General features: G+C 45.3%; 1 protein-coding gene across 1 annotated transcript in view; it reads left to right on the forward strand.

The window, feature by feature from the left end:
• Nucleotides 1–19: 19 nt before the first annotated feature.
• Nucleotides 20–19,251, forward strand: part of hmbsb (hydroxymethylbilane synthase, b) — a 28,147-nt gene continuing 8,915 nt past the window's right edge. The window contains exons 1-8 of the mRNA XM_080214869.1: nt 20–111; nt 6,957–7,019; nt 9,669–9,741; nt 11,845–11,894; nt 12,667–12,722; nt 13,456–13,533; nt 16,756–16,833; nt 16,961–17,036. Of these exons, the coding sequence (XP_080070995.1) occupies nt 97–111; nt 6,957–7,019; nt 9,669–9,741; nt 11,845–11,894; nt 12,667–12,722; nt 13,456–13,533; nt 16,756–16,833; nt 16,961–17,036 (489 nt within the window). The 5' untranslated portion in view covers nt 20–96. The remainder of the gene's footprint in view (nt 112–6,956; nt 7,020–9,668; nt 9,742–11,844; nt 11,895–12,666; nt 12,723–13,455; nt 13,534–16,755; nt 16,834–16,960; nt 17,037–19,251) is intronic.

The following is a 19,251-nucleotide window of genomic DNA, read 5'->3' on the forward strand; positions in this document are numbered from 1 at the left end:
GGGCTCCGAGGCCGCGGGGCACTCTGGGTAGATGGCGGCTCCCAGGAGAGGTCGATAAGGGAGAGGCGGCGCTTTCCGCTCCCGCCTCGCGGCATCATGGCTGCAGCGCGGGTGAGTGAGAAAGAAAGCGGCAAACAGCAGAACTAATGGTGCAGTGAGAGTGGCTCAGCGGAACTCCCATCCCCCCTCACCCTCCTAGCCATTCCCTATTCCCCGCCCCCTCTCCCCCCCATCCCCATCCATTCCTATTCCTCATCACCCCCGTCCCCTCAAACCCTCAACCCATCCCGTCCCTCCAACTCTACCCCCAAAACCCCATCCCCTAATCCCAATCTGACCCCCCCAACAGATGTTTCCCTCCAATGCCTAACATCCATATCCTCCATCTGAATCAACACCCCATCCCCCTACCGTCCCCATCACCCCCCTCCCTACAACCAGCCCAGGACTCCTGTTACATACACTGGCTGGTACATGCCTCTGCAGTGACTGAGCAGAGTTGTTATCCAGGGGCACGTTGTTGACTCAGTTTATCTGCTTAGCTTTAATACAGCTGATGTGCCCTCTTCCCCCCACCCAACCCCATAGCTCTACCTTCCCTTTAGCTGTAGCTCTACTAATGTCACTGACTGCCTTGTACCTTGTTATCTTTTGAACCAGATTGGAGAGTTAAAATTGGTTTGTGTCACAGGGTGGGAGTGGAGGAGATATAAGTATAAACACGAGGTTTGACTCCAGTTTCTGAGAGTGAAATTGGTGATCTCGGTGCAAACTTTGGGGAAAGAGAAGATTTCAGGATGTTGGCAAATGATTGGGTGAGCTTTGCAGCCATAATGAAAGAGTGTTTGTCATTTGGAGCTTGAGAAGTGTTTTAATCTAAGAACAGCCGAAGCTTGTATTTAACCCTGCAGTGCTGTTGCATGTTTTAATCATTGATGTTTTCTGATTTTAAAATGTGCAGAAAAGTTTTTACGTGGAAAAGGTTGAATGTTCAAGGAAGATCACTTTGCTATCAATACAGTATAAGCTAATTTCACCACATAGCTGATACATATCTTGGAAAGAATGGGAGTATAGGTTCAATGGGAGAATACTGTTGGATGGTGAGGAGTACAAGTATTTATTTGTTTGCAGTAGACACTGGTACTGGATTTAAAAAAGAGCAATAGTAGTATTCTGATTTGTATAAATAGGGACTTAGAGAACCACACTGAAGAGCAAATGAAAACATAGAAAAAGCTTATGTTTAAACTACAGAGAGAAGAACAAACATGCATTTATGCTGTCTTTCCTTTAGAAAGGATACGAAAGTTTAGAGAATCAACAGCACAGATCCGTAGGATAAAGTAAAGTTTATTTATTGGTGTCACAAGTAAGGCTTATATTAACACTAATGAAGTTACTGCAAAATTCCCCAAGCCGCCATAGTCTGGCGCCTATTTGAGTCAATGCATCGAACTAGCGCATCGTTCGGACTTTGGGAGGAAACCACAGCACCTGGAGGTAACCCATGCAGATATGGGGAGAAGGTGCAGATTCTGCACAGTGAGACAAGCTGGGATTCAAACCCAGGTCCCTGGTGCTGTGCTGCAGCAGTGCTAACCACTGTGCCACCCCGATTATGCCAAGATAGAAAACAATCGTAATCCAGAGACAATCTGACACTTTCTGTTGGAGCAGGGAGACACAATATGAAATTGAGATTTGAATAGTGAATGGGAGAAAAATTCAGCAATGAGGTTGAAACTGATCACCGTGAGGCAATAGATAAGCATTTGAAAGAGGAAAATACAAGGCAAAGGCAGAGAATTGCACTATGGGGCAGTTTGTCTAGATGGGTTGAATGGCCACTTCCTGTGCTGCAAGTTCCTATTTGACCAGTGGGTAGCTTCTGGATTAGTTATTTTGTAGTCAGACATGACGGACAACTTAAGAACATAAGAAATAGGAGCAGGAGTAGGCCATCTAGCCCTTCGAGCCTGCCCCGCCATTCAGTAAGATCACGGCTGATCTGTCGTGGCTCAGTTCCACATTCCCGCCCTCTCCCCATAACCCTTAATCCCCTCTCTTATCAAAAACCCATCAACCCGCGTCTTAAAAATATTTAGAGAGGTAGCCTCCACCACTTCAACGGGCAGAGAATTCCAGAGATTCACCACCCTTTGAGTGAAGAAGTTCCTCCTCAACTCCGTTCTAAACCGTCCCCCCTTTATCTTGAGGCTGTGCCCCCTAGTCCTACTGTCCTTTCTGAGCGGGAAGAGTCTCTCCTCCTCTATCCTATCCATCCCATTCATCATCTTATACGTCTCAATGAGATCTCCCCTCATTCTTCTAAACTCTAACGAGTACAAGCCTAGTTTATTCAGCCTCTCCTCATAGCTCAACCCCCTCAACTCCGGCATCAGCCTAGTAAACCTCCTCTGCACTCCCTCCAAGGCCAAAACATCCTTGCGTAAGTACGGCGCCCAAAACTGCACACAGTACTCCAGCTGCGGCCTCACCAATGCCCTATACAGCCGCAGCAAGACCTCCCTACTTTTATATTCAATCCCCCTCGCTATGAAGGCCAGCATCCCATTTGCCTTCCTGACCACCTGCTGCACCTGCAAGCTGGGTTTTTGCGACTCATGCACAAGGACCCCGAGGTCCCTCTGCACCGTCGCCTGCTGCAGTTTTTCGCCACTTAAGTGATAATCCTTCCTACCATTATTCCTACCAAAGTGGACCACCTCGCACTTGCCAACATTAAATTCCATTTGCCATTTCCTGGCCCGATCGCCCAGCCTATCTAGATCCTTCTGTAGACTCTCCACACCCTCCGCACAATTTGCCTTTCCTCCAATCTTGGTGTCATCAGCAAATTTTGACACCCTACATTCGGCTCCCTCCTCCAGATCGTCTACATAAATGGTAAATAGCTGAGGCCCCAGCACCGACCCCTGAGGCACTCCACTAGTCACCATCCGCCAATCCGAATAGCACCCATTGACCCCCACTCTCTGCCTCCTATTTGACAACCAATCCTCTATCCATGCTAACACCCTACCCCCAACTCCCTGTCCCCTGACCTTCTGCAATAACCTCCTGTGAGGTACCTTGTCAAACGCCTTCTGAAAATCCAGAAAGACCACATCCACCGGCTTTCCTCTATCCACTGCCCTAGACACATCCTCATAGAACTCCAGTAAATTTGTCAGACATGACTTCCCTTTAACAAAACCGTGCTGCGTCTGCTCTATCAAGCAATTCCTCTCGATGCCTCGCTATTTCCTCCTTGATGACAGATTCTAACATTTTACCTACAACAGACGTTAAACTTGTATGTAATCAGATGGAAATTGGGATGAATTACCATTGATGTGATCAGACTGTTAATTAAAGGATGAATATTGGGTAAAATGAAAGGAAAATTTCTCTCTCCTTCTCCATATAGGTGTGTGATTTTGTTTACTTCTTCCTGAGCTAGGATATAGAGTGTCTGTTTAATATCTGATCTGAAAGATCTTTAGTGCCTCCAGTAATGCAGCATTCCCTCAGCACTGAGCCAAGGCACCAGCTGTATTGTGTACTGCAGTCTGTCAGAGAGTTTAAACCTGCATCCTTTGGCTCAGAGCAGTGAGTGTGGCTATTTCAAACTGAAACCCAGTAAGTTCAGGAAAGACTTCCCCTTGGGATAAATAGCCAGAGTGACTCTCAATGGGCAGTGTAGTTATTAAAGCGACGGTGTGATAGTGGGAAGCAGAATCACAGAATACGGCAGTGCAGGAAGAGCCCTTTGGCCCATCAAGTCTGCGTCGACGGATGAAAGGTCCTGATCTGCCCCACCTAATCCCACTTGCCAGCACTTGGCCTGTAGCCCTGAATGTTATGACGTGCCAAGTGCTCATCCAGGATCTTTTTAAAGGATGTGAGGCATCCCGCCTCCACCACCCTCCCAGGCAGCACATTCCAGATTGTCATCACCCTCAAATTTTTCTCAAATTTCCCCCTAAACCTCCCACCCCTCACTTTTCACTTGTGCCCCCTCGTAATTGACCCTTCCACTAAGGAGAGCAGCTGCTCCCTATTCACTCTGTCCATGCCCTTTATAATCTTGAATACCTCAATCAGGTCGCCCCTCAGTCTTCTCTGCTCTAGAGAAAACAACCCAAGCCTATCCAACCTCTCTTTATAAATTAAATGCTCCATCCCAGGCAGCATCCTGGTGAATCTCCTCTGCACCCCCTCCAGTGTGTTCACGTCCTTCCTATAATGTGGCGACCAGAACTGCACACATTACTCCAGCTGTGGCCTCACCAAAGTTCTTTACAACTCCAACATGACTTCCCTGCTTTTGTAATTTATACCCGATTGGTAAAGACGAGTGTGCCACTTGCCTTCTTCACCATCCTATTAACGTCCTTCCACTTTCAGAGATCTATGGACAAACATACTAAAGTCCCTTTGTTCTTCGGAACTTCCCAGTGTCAGACCTTGGAGTACTTTCTTGTCAAATTACTCCTTTCAAAGTGCATCACCTGACACTTTTCAGGGTTAACTTCCATCTGCCACTTATCCGCCCATTTGACCATCTCGTCTATATCTTCCTGTAGCCCAAGACACTCAACGTCACTGTTAACCACCCGACCAATCTTTGTGTCATCGGCGAACTTACTGATTCCGCCCCCCCCCTCCCCCCCACACACATAGCCACCTATGTCATTATATAAATGATGAAAAATAGGGGGCACAGCACGGATCCCTGTGATATGTCACTGGTCACTGGCCTCCAGTCACTAAAACAGCCATCTGTTACCAGCCTCTGTCTCCTCCTGCTAGGCCAATTATGAATCCACCTTGTCAGGTCACCCTCTATCCCGTGTGCATTTGCCTTAATAAGTCTCCTGTGGGGGACTTTGTCAGAGGCTTTGCTGGAATCCATGTAAACTACATTGACCACACTACCCTCATCCACATACCTGGTTACATGCTCAAAACATTCAATCAAATTTGTTAGACATAACTCCCTCTGACAAAACCATGAGCAAACCTTGCCACTCTAAATGGAGATAGATTCTCTCTTTCAGAATATTCTCCAGTAGTTTCCCAACTACAGATGTGAGACTCACTGGTCTATAGTTCCCTGGCTTGTCTCTTCAATCTTTCTTCAATAGTGGGATCATATTACCTGTTCTCCAGTCCTCTGACACCTCCCCGGTGGCCGGAGAGGGATTAAAAATGTGGGTCAGAGCCCTTGCAATTTCCTCCGTTGCCTCCCACAACAGCCTGGGATACAATTCATCCAGACCTGGAGATTTGTCCACTTGTAAGCCCACCAATATCTCCAATGTCTTGTCACGCTCTACAATAATTTTCTCCAGAGCCTCACAGTTTCACTCCCCAAGTTCCATAACTACCTCCTCATTCTCATGGGTGAAGACAGATGTGAAATATTTGTCTAATATCCTACCGATGTCCTCTGCCTCTACCTACAGATTTCCTCCTTGATCCCTAATGGGCCCTACTCTTTCCCTGGTTATCCTTTTCCCATTGATATATTTATAGAATATCTTAGGATTTTCCCTACTTTTACCAACCAGAACTTTCTCATTTACCTCTATGCTCTCTGAATTGATTTCTTAAGCTCTATCCTGCATGTTCTGTACTCCACTAATGCCTCCGCAGACTTATTCCCCTTGTACTTATTAAAAAGCTCTCTTTTCCTTTTCATTGTACCATAAGAACATAAGAAATAGGAGCAGGAGTAGGCCATCTAGCCCTTCGAGCCTGCCCCGCCATTCAATAAGATCATGGCTGATCTGTCATGGCTCAGTTCCACTTTCCCACCCTCTCCCCATAACCCTTAATCCCCTCGCTTATCAAAAACCCATCAACCCGCGTCTTAAATATTTTTAGCGAGGCAGCCTCCACCTCCATGGTTCTTTGAGTTTGTTGCACCTTCCTATTACCTTACAGGGAAACATGTTGGGCTGGTACCCTTCCCATTTCATCTTTGAACACCACCACACACCGCTCCCCCCTGACTGCTTTTCTGTAGATTTCTCGAGAACTAGCTCTTTCCAGTCCACCTTGGTCAAATCCTCCTCCCCTCCCCCACCCAAAACCTTTTTCTGCATGTGGTCAGTTTCTTTGTCCATAACAAATTTGAATTGAGCCATGTTGTGGCTGCTATCACCAAAATGCTCCCTCACCAACACACATCAACCATCTGTCCAGCAGCATCTTTCTAAGGAGCATGAGATATGTGGTGTACACATGGAATCTCTCAACTGTACATAGCAAGGACAGGCAATTACAGTATTGACTTTTTGATGGTAAAGTCAGTAAAGATAATCTGTAAAACAGGGAAAATGGTGATTTTAGCTACACACTTTAGATTGGTAACAGGGTCATTCACGTATCAGCTTGGTAACTGCAATGGTGGAAGATTTCCGAGTCTGAGTTTTAATCCACAGTCTGTCTCAATTTTACTGCTAACATGAGTGCAATGCTGTTCCCAGGAACCTCACTGCATATATAATCCAAGGAATTACTAAGGAGTTTGAATAATACAAAATATTGCAATCAGCATTCTGAATGTTTAAACTGGTCAGTATGGAACGGAACAGAATCCTCCTTGTGATTGCCTCTATTCACTGCTTCAAATGTATAATTTCTACATCATAAACATTTTTATTTTATGGCCAAATGTACAGATTGAGGTTGAAATTGACTGAATTCTATGAGACTTAGCATTGTGTGTTATGGAATCATCTTCCAAATGAACCCAACATTCAGAAATATATTTGAGATTCAGAATGTTCAGCATTTGCCTTTAAAAATTCATGTTTTTAATGTTGACTAGCCCCAGTATGAACATTCACTTCATAGCTGCATGATCTGAAATCACACTCTTAGATACTGGGTCATTTTGGTTGACAGTAAGTTTGTCATTTCTGTCACATTATCTCTTCCAGAACTCTGCTGTTCACAATGAGAGTTCTTCTAGAATCATTCGAGTTGGAACAAGAAAGAGTCAGGTAAATTGATGCTTTTTTTTTACAAAGAACAAAAAACAACACAGCACGGGAAACAGACCCAATGAGCCCCCGCCGCCATGTCTACATTGTGAGTCCCCTCTTCCACCCGTGACCCTTGTCTACGCTTATGGCACTCCACATTGGAAACCAGATTGAGGGGAGACTAATTTAGGGACATTTTGTTACACCAATCAGCGTAAGAGCACATCTTTCGTTTCTGAAAGATTCCCCAGAAATCTGAAAATAAATTGAATTCTGCATATGTTTTGTATTTTTAAAAAAGTAAAAATACTTTCATTTTCTCAAAGGTTAAGACATATTATTTCAAAGCTGGGATATGTTTGAATGGACTGAGCACTTTCAGTAATTCATTGTAATCAGTATAAGCTGTGTGTGAGGGAATGCTGGACTGTTCCCAGGTAATCTGTCATAGAATCAGGAGGAGGCCATTCGGCCCCTTGAGCCTGCTCTGCCATTCATTTTGATCATGGCTGATCGACAAATTTAATATCCTGACCCCTCCGCCAACTTCCCACCATATCCCTTGATCTCTTTAGCCTCAAGAGCTGTATTTAATTTCTTCTTGAAATCAGACAACGATTTGGCCTCAACTACTTTCTGTAGTAGTGAATTCCACACATTCACCAACTCTGGGTAAAGAAATTTCTCCTCAGCTCAGTTCTAAAAGATTTCCACGTTATCCTCAATCTATGACCCCCTAGTTCTGGGTAGCCCACCATCGGCAACATTCTTTCTGGATCTACCCCATCTAACACTGTTAGAATTTTGAATTTCTATGAGATTCCCTCTCTCTTTTCTAAACTCCAATGAATGTAATCCTAACTGATTTAGTCTCTCCTCATGTGACAGATCTGCTGTCCCAGGAATCAGACAAACCTTCACTGTCTTCCCTCTATAGCAAGGACATCCTTCCTTAGATAAGACAGTATTCCAGGTGTGGCCTCACCAACGCCCTGTACGTGATCAGTGTGTGAAGGGGTGCTAGGCTGTTGCCGGGCAGCCTCAGACTTATCCATATCTGCAGAATTCCGTCAGTTTGAGCTGAGTCACTACGGAGGGCACTGTGGGAGGGGGAATCGCTTGATTAAATGAAAGGGAGGGGCAGGTGGACAGCCAGATAAGTGCCTTTGTTCTGAGAATTCTCCAACAGATTACTTCACAATAATGATCAAGTGAGTTTCAATTTCAGCAGAAATGTCGACTGCTGCAGAACAGCCACTTTAACTTTGCTCTATCTAGTACCAGGCACATGCTTCTCTCACTGAAGCATGCTGCTACAGCAAATAGTTCTTGGCTCTTGTAATGAAAACCAACATATGTCTTGGCGCAGCTGCCCAGGGTCTTGGTGCGAGCACACCTGGAGTATTGTGTGTAGCTTTGGTCTCCTTACTTAAGAAAATATATACATGCTGTAGCAGGGGTGCAGCAAAGGTTCACCAGACTGATTCCTGGCAGGGCAGGATTGTCGTATGAGGAGAGGTTTGGTCGACTGGGCTTTATTCACTGGAGTTTAGAAGAATAAGAGGGGATCTCAATGAAACCTATAAAATTCTGATGAGGTTGGACAAACTGGATGCAGGAATGTGGTTGCCCCTGACTGGGGGTGGTCTAGAACAAGGGGTCCAAGTCTCAGGATACTGAGGGGTAGGCCATCTAGAACTGTGATGAACCTGTGGAATTGTCAATCACATAATGCTGTGGAGGCCAAATCACTGAATATATTTAAGGAAGAAATAGATACATTTCTAGATACAGAATCATTCTGGTGTAGAAGGAGGCCATTTGGCCCATCATGTCTGCATTGGCTCTCCAAACTTAGTGCCATTTTCCTGCCTTTTCCCCATATCCCTGCACATTGTTTCTATCCAAGTTAATATCTAATGCCTCAATTGAACTTGTCTCCACCACACTCCCAGGCAGTACATCCCAGACCCAAACCACTTGCTTTGTGAGAGATTTGTTCTCTTGCTTCTTTTGCAAATCACTTTAAATCTGTGCCCTCTCATTCTTGCTCCTTGCACAAGCAGGGATGGTTTCTCCCTCTCTGTTCTGTCCTGATGATTTTGAACATGTCTATTAGATCTCCTCTTTTTCTTCCCAATCTGTCCTCATAACTGAAGTTTCTCATCCCTGGAACCATTCTTGTAAACCTCTTCTGCACTCTCTCCAATGTATTCACACCCTTCATATTGTGTGGCATCCAGAACTTACACAATATTCCAGCTGAGGTCTGTTTTGCACAAGTTCAGCACACCCTCCTTGCTCTTGTACTCTATGCTGTTATTAATAAAGATCAGAATATTGTGTATTTTCTTAACTGTTCTCTCCACTTGTCTTACCACCTTACATATACACCCCCTGCTGCTGCACCCCTTAACAATTTTATCCCTTGCTTTTTCTTATCTCTCCATGTTCTTCCTACCTAAATGATACAAAAGCCATTAAGAAGTATGGGGAGAGAATAGGATTTGCATTGAGATAGAGGACCAGCCATGATTATATTGAATGGTAGAGCAAGTTCAATGGGCCGAATGGCCAGCTCCTCCTCCTATGTTTAACAGTCACTTTAACCTTACTTGCTCTGCTGCATACACTGAAATCTGGTCAATCTTGTTTGATTCCTCACAGCTTGCTCGTACTCAGACTGGTTGTGTGACAGACATGCTGAAAGAGCTTTATCCAACTGCACAACTTGAAATCGGTAAGTCCGGGTTCTTTGTGGAGTAGTGGGGGCGGCTTGGGGGGAGGGGTGAATCGAGTTATCCAGCCACATGTGGAGAGAGTACGTATGGCACAATTCTGTTGCTAAAAAGGGGATAGGCATCTCAACTGTGAAGGAAGATCAGAGATTGTAATATTGCAGAGGAGACATTTAAAGGTGGTTCTTATTGGGTTATTTAGAAAACAACCCAGAACACACTGCAGTGGAACAGGATCGACTTCGTAAATCAGAGAGATTTTCCATTCAAGTTAGGCTGAGTTTTGCCCTTGGGATGGGGATGGTGGCAGGTTCAGGAATTAACCAGCATGATGCGGTTTGCAGGGAGTTTTGGGAGATTGACCAGGGAGTATGTGGGAAAGACATTGTGTATCCAAACAGAATGGACATGAGCCCAATGGGCAGTTCTTCCTCATTCAGTTTGCAGATACTGCGTCTATCCATGTATTGTGCCCCTACATTCCCCCACCCCGAGTTTAATTGTTATATTATTCATTCGTGGGACATGGGCGTTGCTGACTGATCAGCATTTCTTGCCCATCCCTAGTTTTGAGTTTGATTTGATTTATTATTGTCACATGTATTAATGTACAATCAAAAGTATTGTTTCTTGCACACTCTCCAGGCAAAACATACCGTTCATAGAGAAGGAAACAAGAGTGCAGAATGTAGTGTTACAGTCATAGCTAGGGTGCCGAGAAAGATCAACTTAATACAAGGTAGGTCCATTCAGAAGTCTGACAGCAACAGGGAAGAAGCTGTTCTTGAGCCAGTTGGTACGTGACCTCAGACTTTTGTATCTTTTTCCCAAAGGAAGAAGGTGGAAGAGAGAATGTCCGGGGTGCGTGGGGTCCTTAATTATGTTTGCAGCTTTGGCAAGGCAGCGAGCAGTGTAGACAGAGTCAGTGGATGGGAGACTGGTTTGGGTGATAAACTGGGCTTTGTTCACGGTCTTGGGCAGAGCAGGAGCCCATACCAGGCTATGATGCAACCAGAAAGAATGCTTTCTATGGTGCATCTGTAAAAGTTGGTGAGATTCATAGCTGACATGCCAAATTTCCTTAGTCCTCTGAGAAAGTAGAGGCATTGGTGGGCTTTCCTAACTATAAAGGGGGTCCAGGACAGGTTGTTGTTGATCTGGACACCTAAAAACTTGAAGCTCTCATCCCTTTCTACATCGTCCCCATTAATGTAGACAGGGGCATGTTCTCCTTTACGCTTCCTGAAGTCGATGGCAATCGCCTTCGTTTTGTTGACATTGAGGGAGATTATTGTTGCCACACCAGATTCTCTACCTCATTCCTGTACTCTGTCTTATTGTTGTTTGAGATCCAATCCACTACGGTGATGTCGTCAGTAAACTTGAAAATCGAGTTGGTGGGGAATTTGGCCACACAGTCATAGGTGTATAAGGAGTATAGTAGGGGGCTGAGAACAGCCTTGTGGGGCACCAGTGTTGAGGATTATCATGGAGGAGGTGTGGTTGCCTATCCTTACTGATTGTGGCCTGTGAGTTAGGATGTTCAGGATCCATTCATAGAGGCAGGTGCCAAGGCCCAGGCTACTGAGTTTGGAGAAGAGTTTTGTGCCCTTGAGAAGATAGTGATGAACTGCTTTCTTGAACCACTGCAGTCAATGTGCAGTGGTTCAGTTAGGGAGGGAATTCCAGGATTTTGATCTAGCGATTGTGAAGGAACGGTAGTATATTTCCAAGTCAGGCAGGTGAGTGGCTTGAAGGGGAACTTGCAGAGTGGTGATGTTCCCATGTATCGGCTGCCCTTGTCCTTCAGATGGAAGTGGTCGTGGGTTTGGAAGGTGCTGTCTAAGAATCTCTGGTGAATTGCTGCAGTGTATCTTGTAGATGGTACAAACTGCTGCTACTGAGCGTCGGTGGTGGAGGGAGTGGATGTTTGTGGATGTGGTGCCAAATCAAGCGGGGCTGCTTTGTCCTGGATGGTGTCGAGCTGCTTGAATGTTGTTGGAGCTGCACCCATCCAGGCGAGTGGGGAGTATTCCATCACACTCCTGACTTGTGCCTTGTAGATGGTGGATAGGCTGTTGTAATTATGTTTTCTATCACTGCAGTTGCTATGACAACCACCGGGGACAAAATTCTGGATACAGCTCTCTCAAAGGTACCTATTATTTTCTACATTGCATTACAAGTGCTGGACAATGATCCAAGTCAGAGAATTGTCCTTGAAATTGACACCTTTAAATGGAACAGTGTAGAGGGAGCTTTACTCTGTATCTAACCCCGTGCTGTACCCGTCCTGGGAATGTTTGATGGGGGACAGTACAGAGGGAGCTTTACTCTGTATCTAACCCCGTGCTGTACCCGTCCTGGGAGTGTTTGATGGGGGACAGTGTAGAGGGAGCTTTACTTGATTAACCCCGTGCTGTACCCGTCCTGGGAATGTTTGATGGGGGACAGTACAGAGGGAGCTTTACTCTGTATCTAACCCCGTGCTGTACCTGTCCTGGGAGTGTTTGATGGGGGACAGTGTAGAGGGAGCTTTACTCTGTATCTAACCCCGTGCTGTACCTGACACAAGAATGTTTGATGAAACATTCTGCTTATAATTTGTTCATTTTGTAACCCGGCAAAATGTGTGAAGTACAATATTTTACCATTAGCTTATCATATTGATAACAAAAAGGTATAAAAATATGTTTCTATTTTTAAATAATGTTATTCTCCTCTGCTCCATTCTGCTGCTGTTTAGGGAGGCTGGAGGGAGGCTGGGTAGTGGGAGTTCTGTGGCCTCTCCCAGTAGTTTTTGCTGCTGTCTGTGCCACATGTCACAGTTGTATAGTGTATGAGGGGAGACTGTGTGGGGAAATGTCTGTAACAGGTCGGAAGGACTGACATTATCTAACACTAATTTGAATATTTGTCTCTATTAGATTGGAGAGAAAAGCCTGTTCACAAAGGAGCTGGAGACAGCATTGGAGAAAAATGAGTACGAATTTTTGGCTGTTCGTTTAGCTGTCATTCACTCAGCAACTTGCCCTTGGAAATACTGTTTGAAACAATATCTTCATTATTTAACATGATTGTTAGTCAGCTATTTTAGCAGCCAGAGGAAAGAAAGTACAGCACCTCCCCAAACCTTCGATCCCAAAGCACCTCACTGATTTTATAGTCATCGTAGGAAATGCAGAACCAAGTTTCTCAGAGCAAGATCCACAAACAGCAGTGTGGTCATGAACACAGCAACTATTTGTGATGTTGAGAGGTTAAAAGGGCCAGGACACTGTGTGAATTCCTCTGACCTTTGAAACAGCGTCATGGCATCTTGTAGACCCACCTGAGAGAGCAGATGAAACCTTTGCAATACCTCTTCTGGAAGCCAGCACCTCCCTTGATGGACTGGGGTTTGGCTCATCACCACCTTTTTGGGAGGAAGTTGGGGGTGGGCAACAAGTGCTGGCCTTGTGGAGATATCCACACCCCATGAAAGAAAAGACTCTCCCTCAGTATTGCCTGAGAATGTCTGGATTATGTTCTCAATTCTTTAGAGTGGGAGGGAAGATACCTCCTGATTTATCTAACATCTTTCTTTTCAACCTCAGTATGTTACCCTATTTGCCTGGGTAAAGGGGTATATTTTTGGAAATGTCATTGAGTCTGTAGTGTTATCTGTTACACTGTGTCTTTCTGCTAGCATCACACCTACTGTTCCTCTGATGCAGAGTTGACCTGGTTGTTCACTCTCTGAAGGACCTGCCGACAACACTCCCCCCAGGATTTACAATCGGAGCCATCTGCAAGTGAGTGTTATCAGTTTCGCCCTGTATCTAACCCCATGCTGTACCTGTCCCTGGGAGTGTTTGATGGGGGACAGTGTAGAGGGAGCTTTACTCTGTATCTAACCCTGTGCTGTATCTGTCCTGGGAGTGTTTGATGGGGACAGTGTAGAGGGAGCTTTACTCTGTATCTAACCCCGTGCTGTCCCTGTCCTGGGAGTGTTTGATGGGGACAGTGTAGAGGGAGCTTTACTCTGTATCTAACCCCATGCTGTACCTGTCCTGGGAGTGTTTGATGGGGGGACAGTGTAGAGGGAGCTTTACTCTGTATCTAACCCTGTGCTGTGTCTGTCCTGGGAGTGTTTGATGGGGACAGTGTAGAGGGAGCTTTACTCTGTATCTAACCCCGTGCTGTCCCTGTCCTGGGAGTGTTTGATGGGGACAGTGTAGAGGGAGCTTTACTCTGTATCTAACCCCATGCTGTACCTGTCCTGGGAGTGTTTGATGGGGGACAGTGTAGAGGGAGCTTTACTCTGTATCTAACCCTGTGCTGTATCTGTCCTGGGAGTGTTTGATGGGGACAGTGTAGAGGGAGCTTTACTCTGTATCTAACCCCGTGCTGTACCTGTCCTGGGAGTGTTTGATGGGGGACAGTGTAGAGGGAGCTTTACTCTGTATCTAACCCCGTGCTGTACCTGTCCTGGGAGTGTTTGATGGGGGACAGTGTAGAGGGAGCTTTACTCTGTATCTAACCCCGTGCTGTACCTGTCCTGGGAGTGTTTGATGGGGACAGTGTAGAGGGAGCTTTACTCTGTATCTAACCCTGTGCTGAACATGTCCTGGGAGTGTTTGATGGGGACAGTGTACAAACAACAAAGAAAATTACAGCACAGGAACAGGCCCTTCAGCCCTCCAAGTCTGTACCGACCATGCTGCCCAACTTAACTAAAACCTCCTACCTTTCCGGGGACCATATCCCTCTATTCCCATCCTATTCATGGATTAGTCAAGATGCCTCTTAAAAGTCACTATCGTATCCACTTCCACTCCCTCCCCTGGCAACGAGTTCCAGGCACTCACTACTCTGTGTAAAAAATCTGCCTCGTACATCTCCTTTAAACCTTGCCCCTCACACCTTAAACCTGTGCCCCCTAGTAATTGACTCTTCCACCCTGGGAAAAAGCTTCTGACTATCCACCCTGTTCATGCCCCTCATAATCTTGTAGACTTCCATCAGGTCTCCCCTCAACCTCTGTCGCTCCACTGAGAACAAAGCAAGTTTCTCCAACATTTCCTCATAGCTAATGTCCTCCATACCAGGGCAACATCCTGGTAAATCTTTTCTGTACCCTCTCCAAAGCCTGCACATCCTTCTGGTAGTGTGCTGACCAGAATTGAACACTATATTCCAAGTGCGGCCTCACTAAGGTTCTATAAAGCTGCGACATGACTTGTCAATTTTTAAACTCAATGCCCCAGCCAATGAAGACAAGCATGCCATATGCCTTCTTGACTACCTTCTCCACCTGCATTGCCACTTTCAATGACCTGTGTACCTGTACACCCAGATTCCTCTGTCAATCAATACTCTTAAGGGTTCTGCTATTTACTGTATATTTCCTATCTGTATTAGACCTTCCAAAATGCATTACCTCACATTTGGCCGAATTAAACTCCTTTTGTCATCTCTTCGCCCAAGACTCCAACTGATCTATATCCTGCTGTATCCTCTGATCCTCATCGCTATCCGCAAATCCACCAACCTTTGTGCAGTCTGCAAACTTGCTAATCAATCCAATTACGTTCTCCTCCAAATCATTTATATATATTTTACAAATAGCAAAGGTCCCAGCACTGATCCCTGAGGAACACCACTAGTCACAACTCTCCATTCAGAACTTCCACTGCTACCCTCTGTCCTCTTTGACCGAGCCAGTTTTGTATCCACCTTGCCAGCTCACCTCTGATCCCATGTGACTTCACCTTCTGCACCAGTCTGCCATGACGGACCTTGTCAAAGGCCTTACTGAAGTCCATGTAGACAACATCCACTGCCCTATCCTCATCAATCATCTTAGTCACTTCCTCAAAAAACGCGATCAAGTTCATGAGACATGACCTGTCCTTCACAAAACCATGTTGCCTCTCACTGATATGTCCTTTTATTTCCAAGTGGGAATAAATCCTGTCCAAAGAATCCTCTCCAATAATTTCCCTACCACTGATGTAAAGCTCACCAGCCTGTAATTACCTGGATTATTCTTGCTACCCTTAAACAAAGGAACAACATTGGCTATCCTCCAATCCTCTGGGACCTCCACTGCTCCAGTGAGGATACAAAGATTTCTCTGAAGGCCCCAGCAATTTCCTCCCTTGCCTCTCAGTATTCTGGGGTATATCCCATCAGGCCCTGGGGACTTGTCTACTCAATGTTTCTCAAGGACCCCAATACCTCCTCCTTTTTGATCTCAACATGGCTCAAATTATCTACACATCCTTTCCCAGACTCAGCATCCACTAAGTCCTTTTTGGTGAATACTGATGCAAAGTACTCATTTAATATCTTGCTCACTTCCTCTGGCTCCACGCATAGATTCCCTCCCTTGTCCTTGAGTGGGCCAACCCTCTCTCTGGCTACCCTCTTGCTCTTTACATATGTATAAAAAGTTTTGGGATTTTCCTTAATCCTGCTGGTCAATGCTTTTTTGTGACCCCTTTTATCCCTCCTTACTCTTTGCTTAAGTTTCTTTCTACTTTCCTTGTATTCCACACTTGCTTCGTGTGTTCCCAGCCTCCTTGCTTTGACAAATGCTTCCTTTTTCTCTTTGACTAGGCTCACAATATCTCTCGTTATCCAAGGTTCCCGAAACTTGTAGAGGGAGCTCTGTATCTAACCCGTGCTGTACCTGTCCTGGGAGTGTTTGATGGGGGACAGTGTAGAGGGAGCTTTGCTCTGTATCTAATCATTGCTTTTGTATCATTACAACAGAAATGTGGGCACTTTACAACAGTTAATAGTTGCCAACTCCCCTTCACAATTCTATGTAGACAAATTGTTCCCTTTTTGCTGCCCCTTCTCTCTGTCTTCTCATCGCTTTCTCATCCTGTTACAGTTTAGTGGGGACTAGTTCTTTCTGCTGCTGGGGAATATTCCCCAAGCACAGCAAATACAGTTTTCATTGAAAGTCCACAGCTTGCCAATGCAGAGGTGAGCTCTGATTTATAATCACGTCTGTCCTATTACAGGCGTGAAATTCCCTTTGATGCTGTTGTTCTGCATCCAAGCCACGCAGGAAAGTCCCTGGAAACACTACCAGAGAGAAGGTAATTGTGTAGAGAAATGGTTCTGTCGGAAAGGAACCTACCTTGTGTGCTGTGCTGTTATCTGAGATTTTTAAGTCAGGAATGATTTTTAGTGCAATTTTCTTGTCTCTTTTTCATTCCTTTACAGCGTTGTGGGAACTAGTTCTTTACGACGAGCAGCGCAGCTCAGAAAGAGATTTCCTCATCTGGAATTCAAGGATATTGTATCCTTTTATTGTTCTTCAAAGCCACTCTCTCTCAGAATTGTACATCAGGGAAAGCCATAGCACTGGTGTCAGCTTTCTGCACAAGCTGTTAATATGGTCCTGTTCCTCTCTCCTATCTGCATGCACTTTGCCGTCAGAAAAACAATAATATTAAAGTTATTAATAGATCATTATTTAGAAATAAATTTTAGTTATTAATCACAAGTAGGCTTACATTAACACTGCAATGAGGTTACTGTGAAAATCCCCTAGTCACCACACTCTGGCGCCTGTTTGGATACACTGAGGGAGAATCTAGCATGGTCAATGCACCTAACCAGACTGTGAGAGGAGACTGGAGCACCCAGAGGAAATCCACACAGACACATGGAGAATGTGCGAACTTCACACACATTACCCAAGCTGGGAATCGAACCCAGGTCCCTGATGCTGTGAGATAGTAGTGCAAACCATTGAGCTGCCACAGTATTTACAGATCAGAAACAAGCCTCTTGGCTCATCCAGTCTATGCTGTTGTCACTGGGTTGCAAAAACCCAGTCTGCAGGTGCAGCAGGTGATCAAGAAGGCGAATGGGATGCTGGCCTTTATAGCGAGGGGGATAGAATATAAAAGCAGGGAGGTCTTGCTGCAACTGTACAGGGCACTGGTGAGGCCGCAGCTGGAGTACTGTGTGCAGTTTTGGTTGCCGCACTTGCGGAGGGATGTGTTGGCCTTGGAGGGAGTGCAGAGAAGGTTCACTAGGCTGATACCGGAGATGAGGGGGTTGGCCTACAAGGAGAGATTGAATAGACTGGGTCTGTACTCGTTGGAGTTTAGAAGGCTGAGGGGGGATCTTATAGAGACATATAAGATAATGAAAGGGATGGATAGGGTAGAGGTAGAGAGATTCTTCCCATTTAGAAAGGATAGCAAGACTAGAGGGCACAGCCTCAAGATAAGAAGGGGGCAGTTTAGATCGGAGTTGAGGAACTTCTTCACTCAAAGGGTGGTGAATCTCTGGAATTCTCTGCCCGTTGAAGTGGTGGAGGCTGCCTTGCTGAATATATTTAAGTCACGGGTAGAAAGATTTCTGATAGACAGGGGAATTAAGGGTTATGGGGAGAGGGCGGGAAAGTGGAACTGATCCACTTCAGATCAGCCATGATCTTATTGAATGGCGGGGCAGGCTAGATGGCCTACTGCTCCTGTTTCTTATGTTCTTATATTCCACACACAGTTCCTCTCGATTTGTCAATCTTTCTCTGTTTTTCCTTCACGTACTACTTTAGTTTTCTTGTGAAAATATCTGAGCTATTTGCTCAACCGCTTCTCTTTATTTCTCTATTGGATTCTCTCAGAAACAGAACTCTCATTCTCTCAATCCACTGTCCTGTTTCCTAGACTAATGTCGGGAATGAGTGTGTTTTCTTATGAGGAAAGGTTGGAGAGGTTAAGTTTGTATTCACTAGAGTTTAGAAGAGTAAGAGGTGACTTGATTGAAACCTTTAGTATCTTGTTGAGTATTGCCAGGGTGGATGTGGAGAGGATACTTCCTCATCTGGAAGAATCTGGGGCTAAGGGTCACAGCTTAAAAATAAGGGGTCGCTCATTTCAGACAGATAAGGAGAATTTTTTCTAAGGGTTGTGTGTTTTTTGAACACTTCCTAAAAAGGCAATGGAAGTAGAGTCTTAGAATATTTTTAAAGGCAGAACTAGGTAAATTCTTGATTTAACAAGAGGGTGAAAGGTTATTGGGGGTAGGCAAGAATGTGGAGTTGAGGTTGCAGTCAGGTCAGCCATGATATTGGTTGAGAGAGCAGGCTGAGGGGAGGCGATGGCCTAGCCGTATTATCACTAGCCTATGAATCCAGAAACTCAGCAAATGTTCTGGGGAGCTGGGTTCGAATCCCGCCATGGCAGATGGTGGAATTTGAATTCCATTTAAAAAATTTGGAATTAAGAATCTCCTGATGCCCATGAAACCATTGTTGATTGTCAAAAAAAACCCATCTGGTTCACTAATGTCCTTTAGGGAAGGAAATCTGTCATCCTTACCCGGTCTGGCCCACATGTGACTCCAGAGCAGCGGCAACATGGTTGACTCTCAACTGCCCTCCAAGGGCAACTGGGGATGTGCAATAAATCTGGCCAGCTAGTGATGCCCATGTCCCATGAATGAATAAAATAGGCTCGATGGGCCAAGTGGCCTACTCCAATCCATTCACCATTCTC

The sequence above is a fragment of the Carcharhinus amblyrhynchos genome, chromosome 29, assembly GCF_965287045.1.
Source record: "Carcharhinus amblyrhynchos chromosome 29, sCarAmb.v2.hapA, whole genome shotgun sequence".
Taxonomy (NCBI): domain Eukaryota; kingdom Metazoa; phylum Chordata; class Chondrichthyes; order Carcharhiniformes; family Carcharhinidae; genus Carcharhinus; species Carcharhinus amblyrhynchos.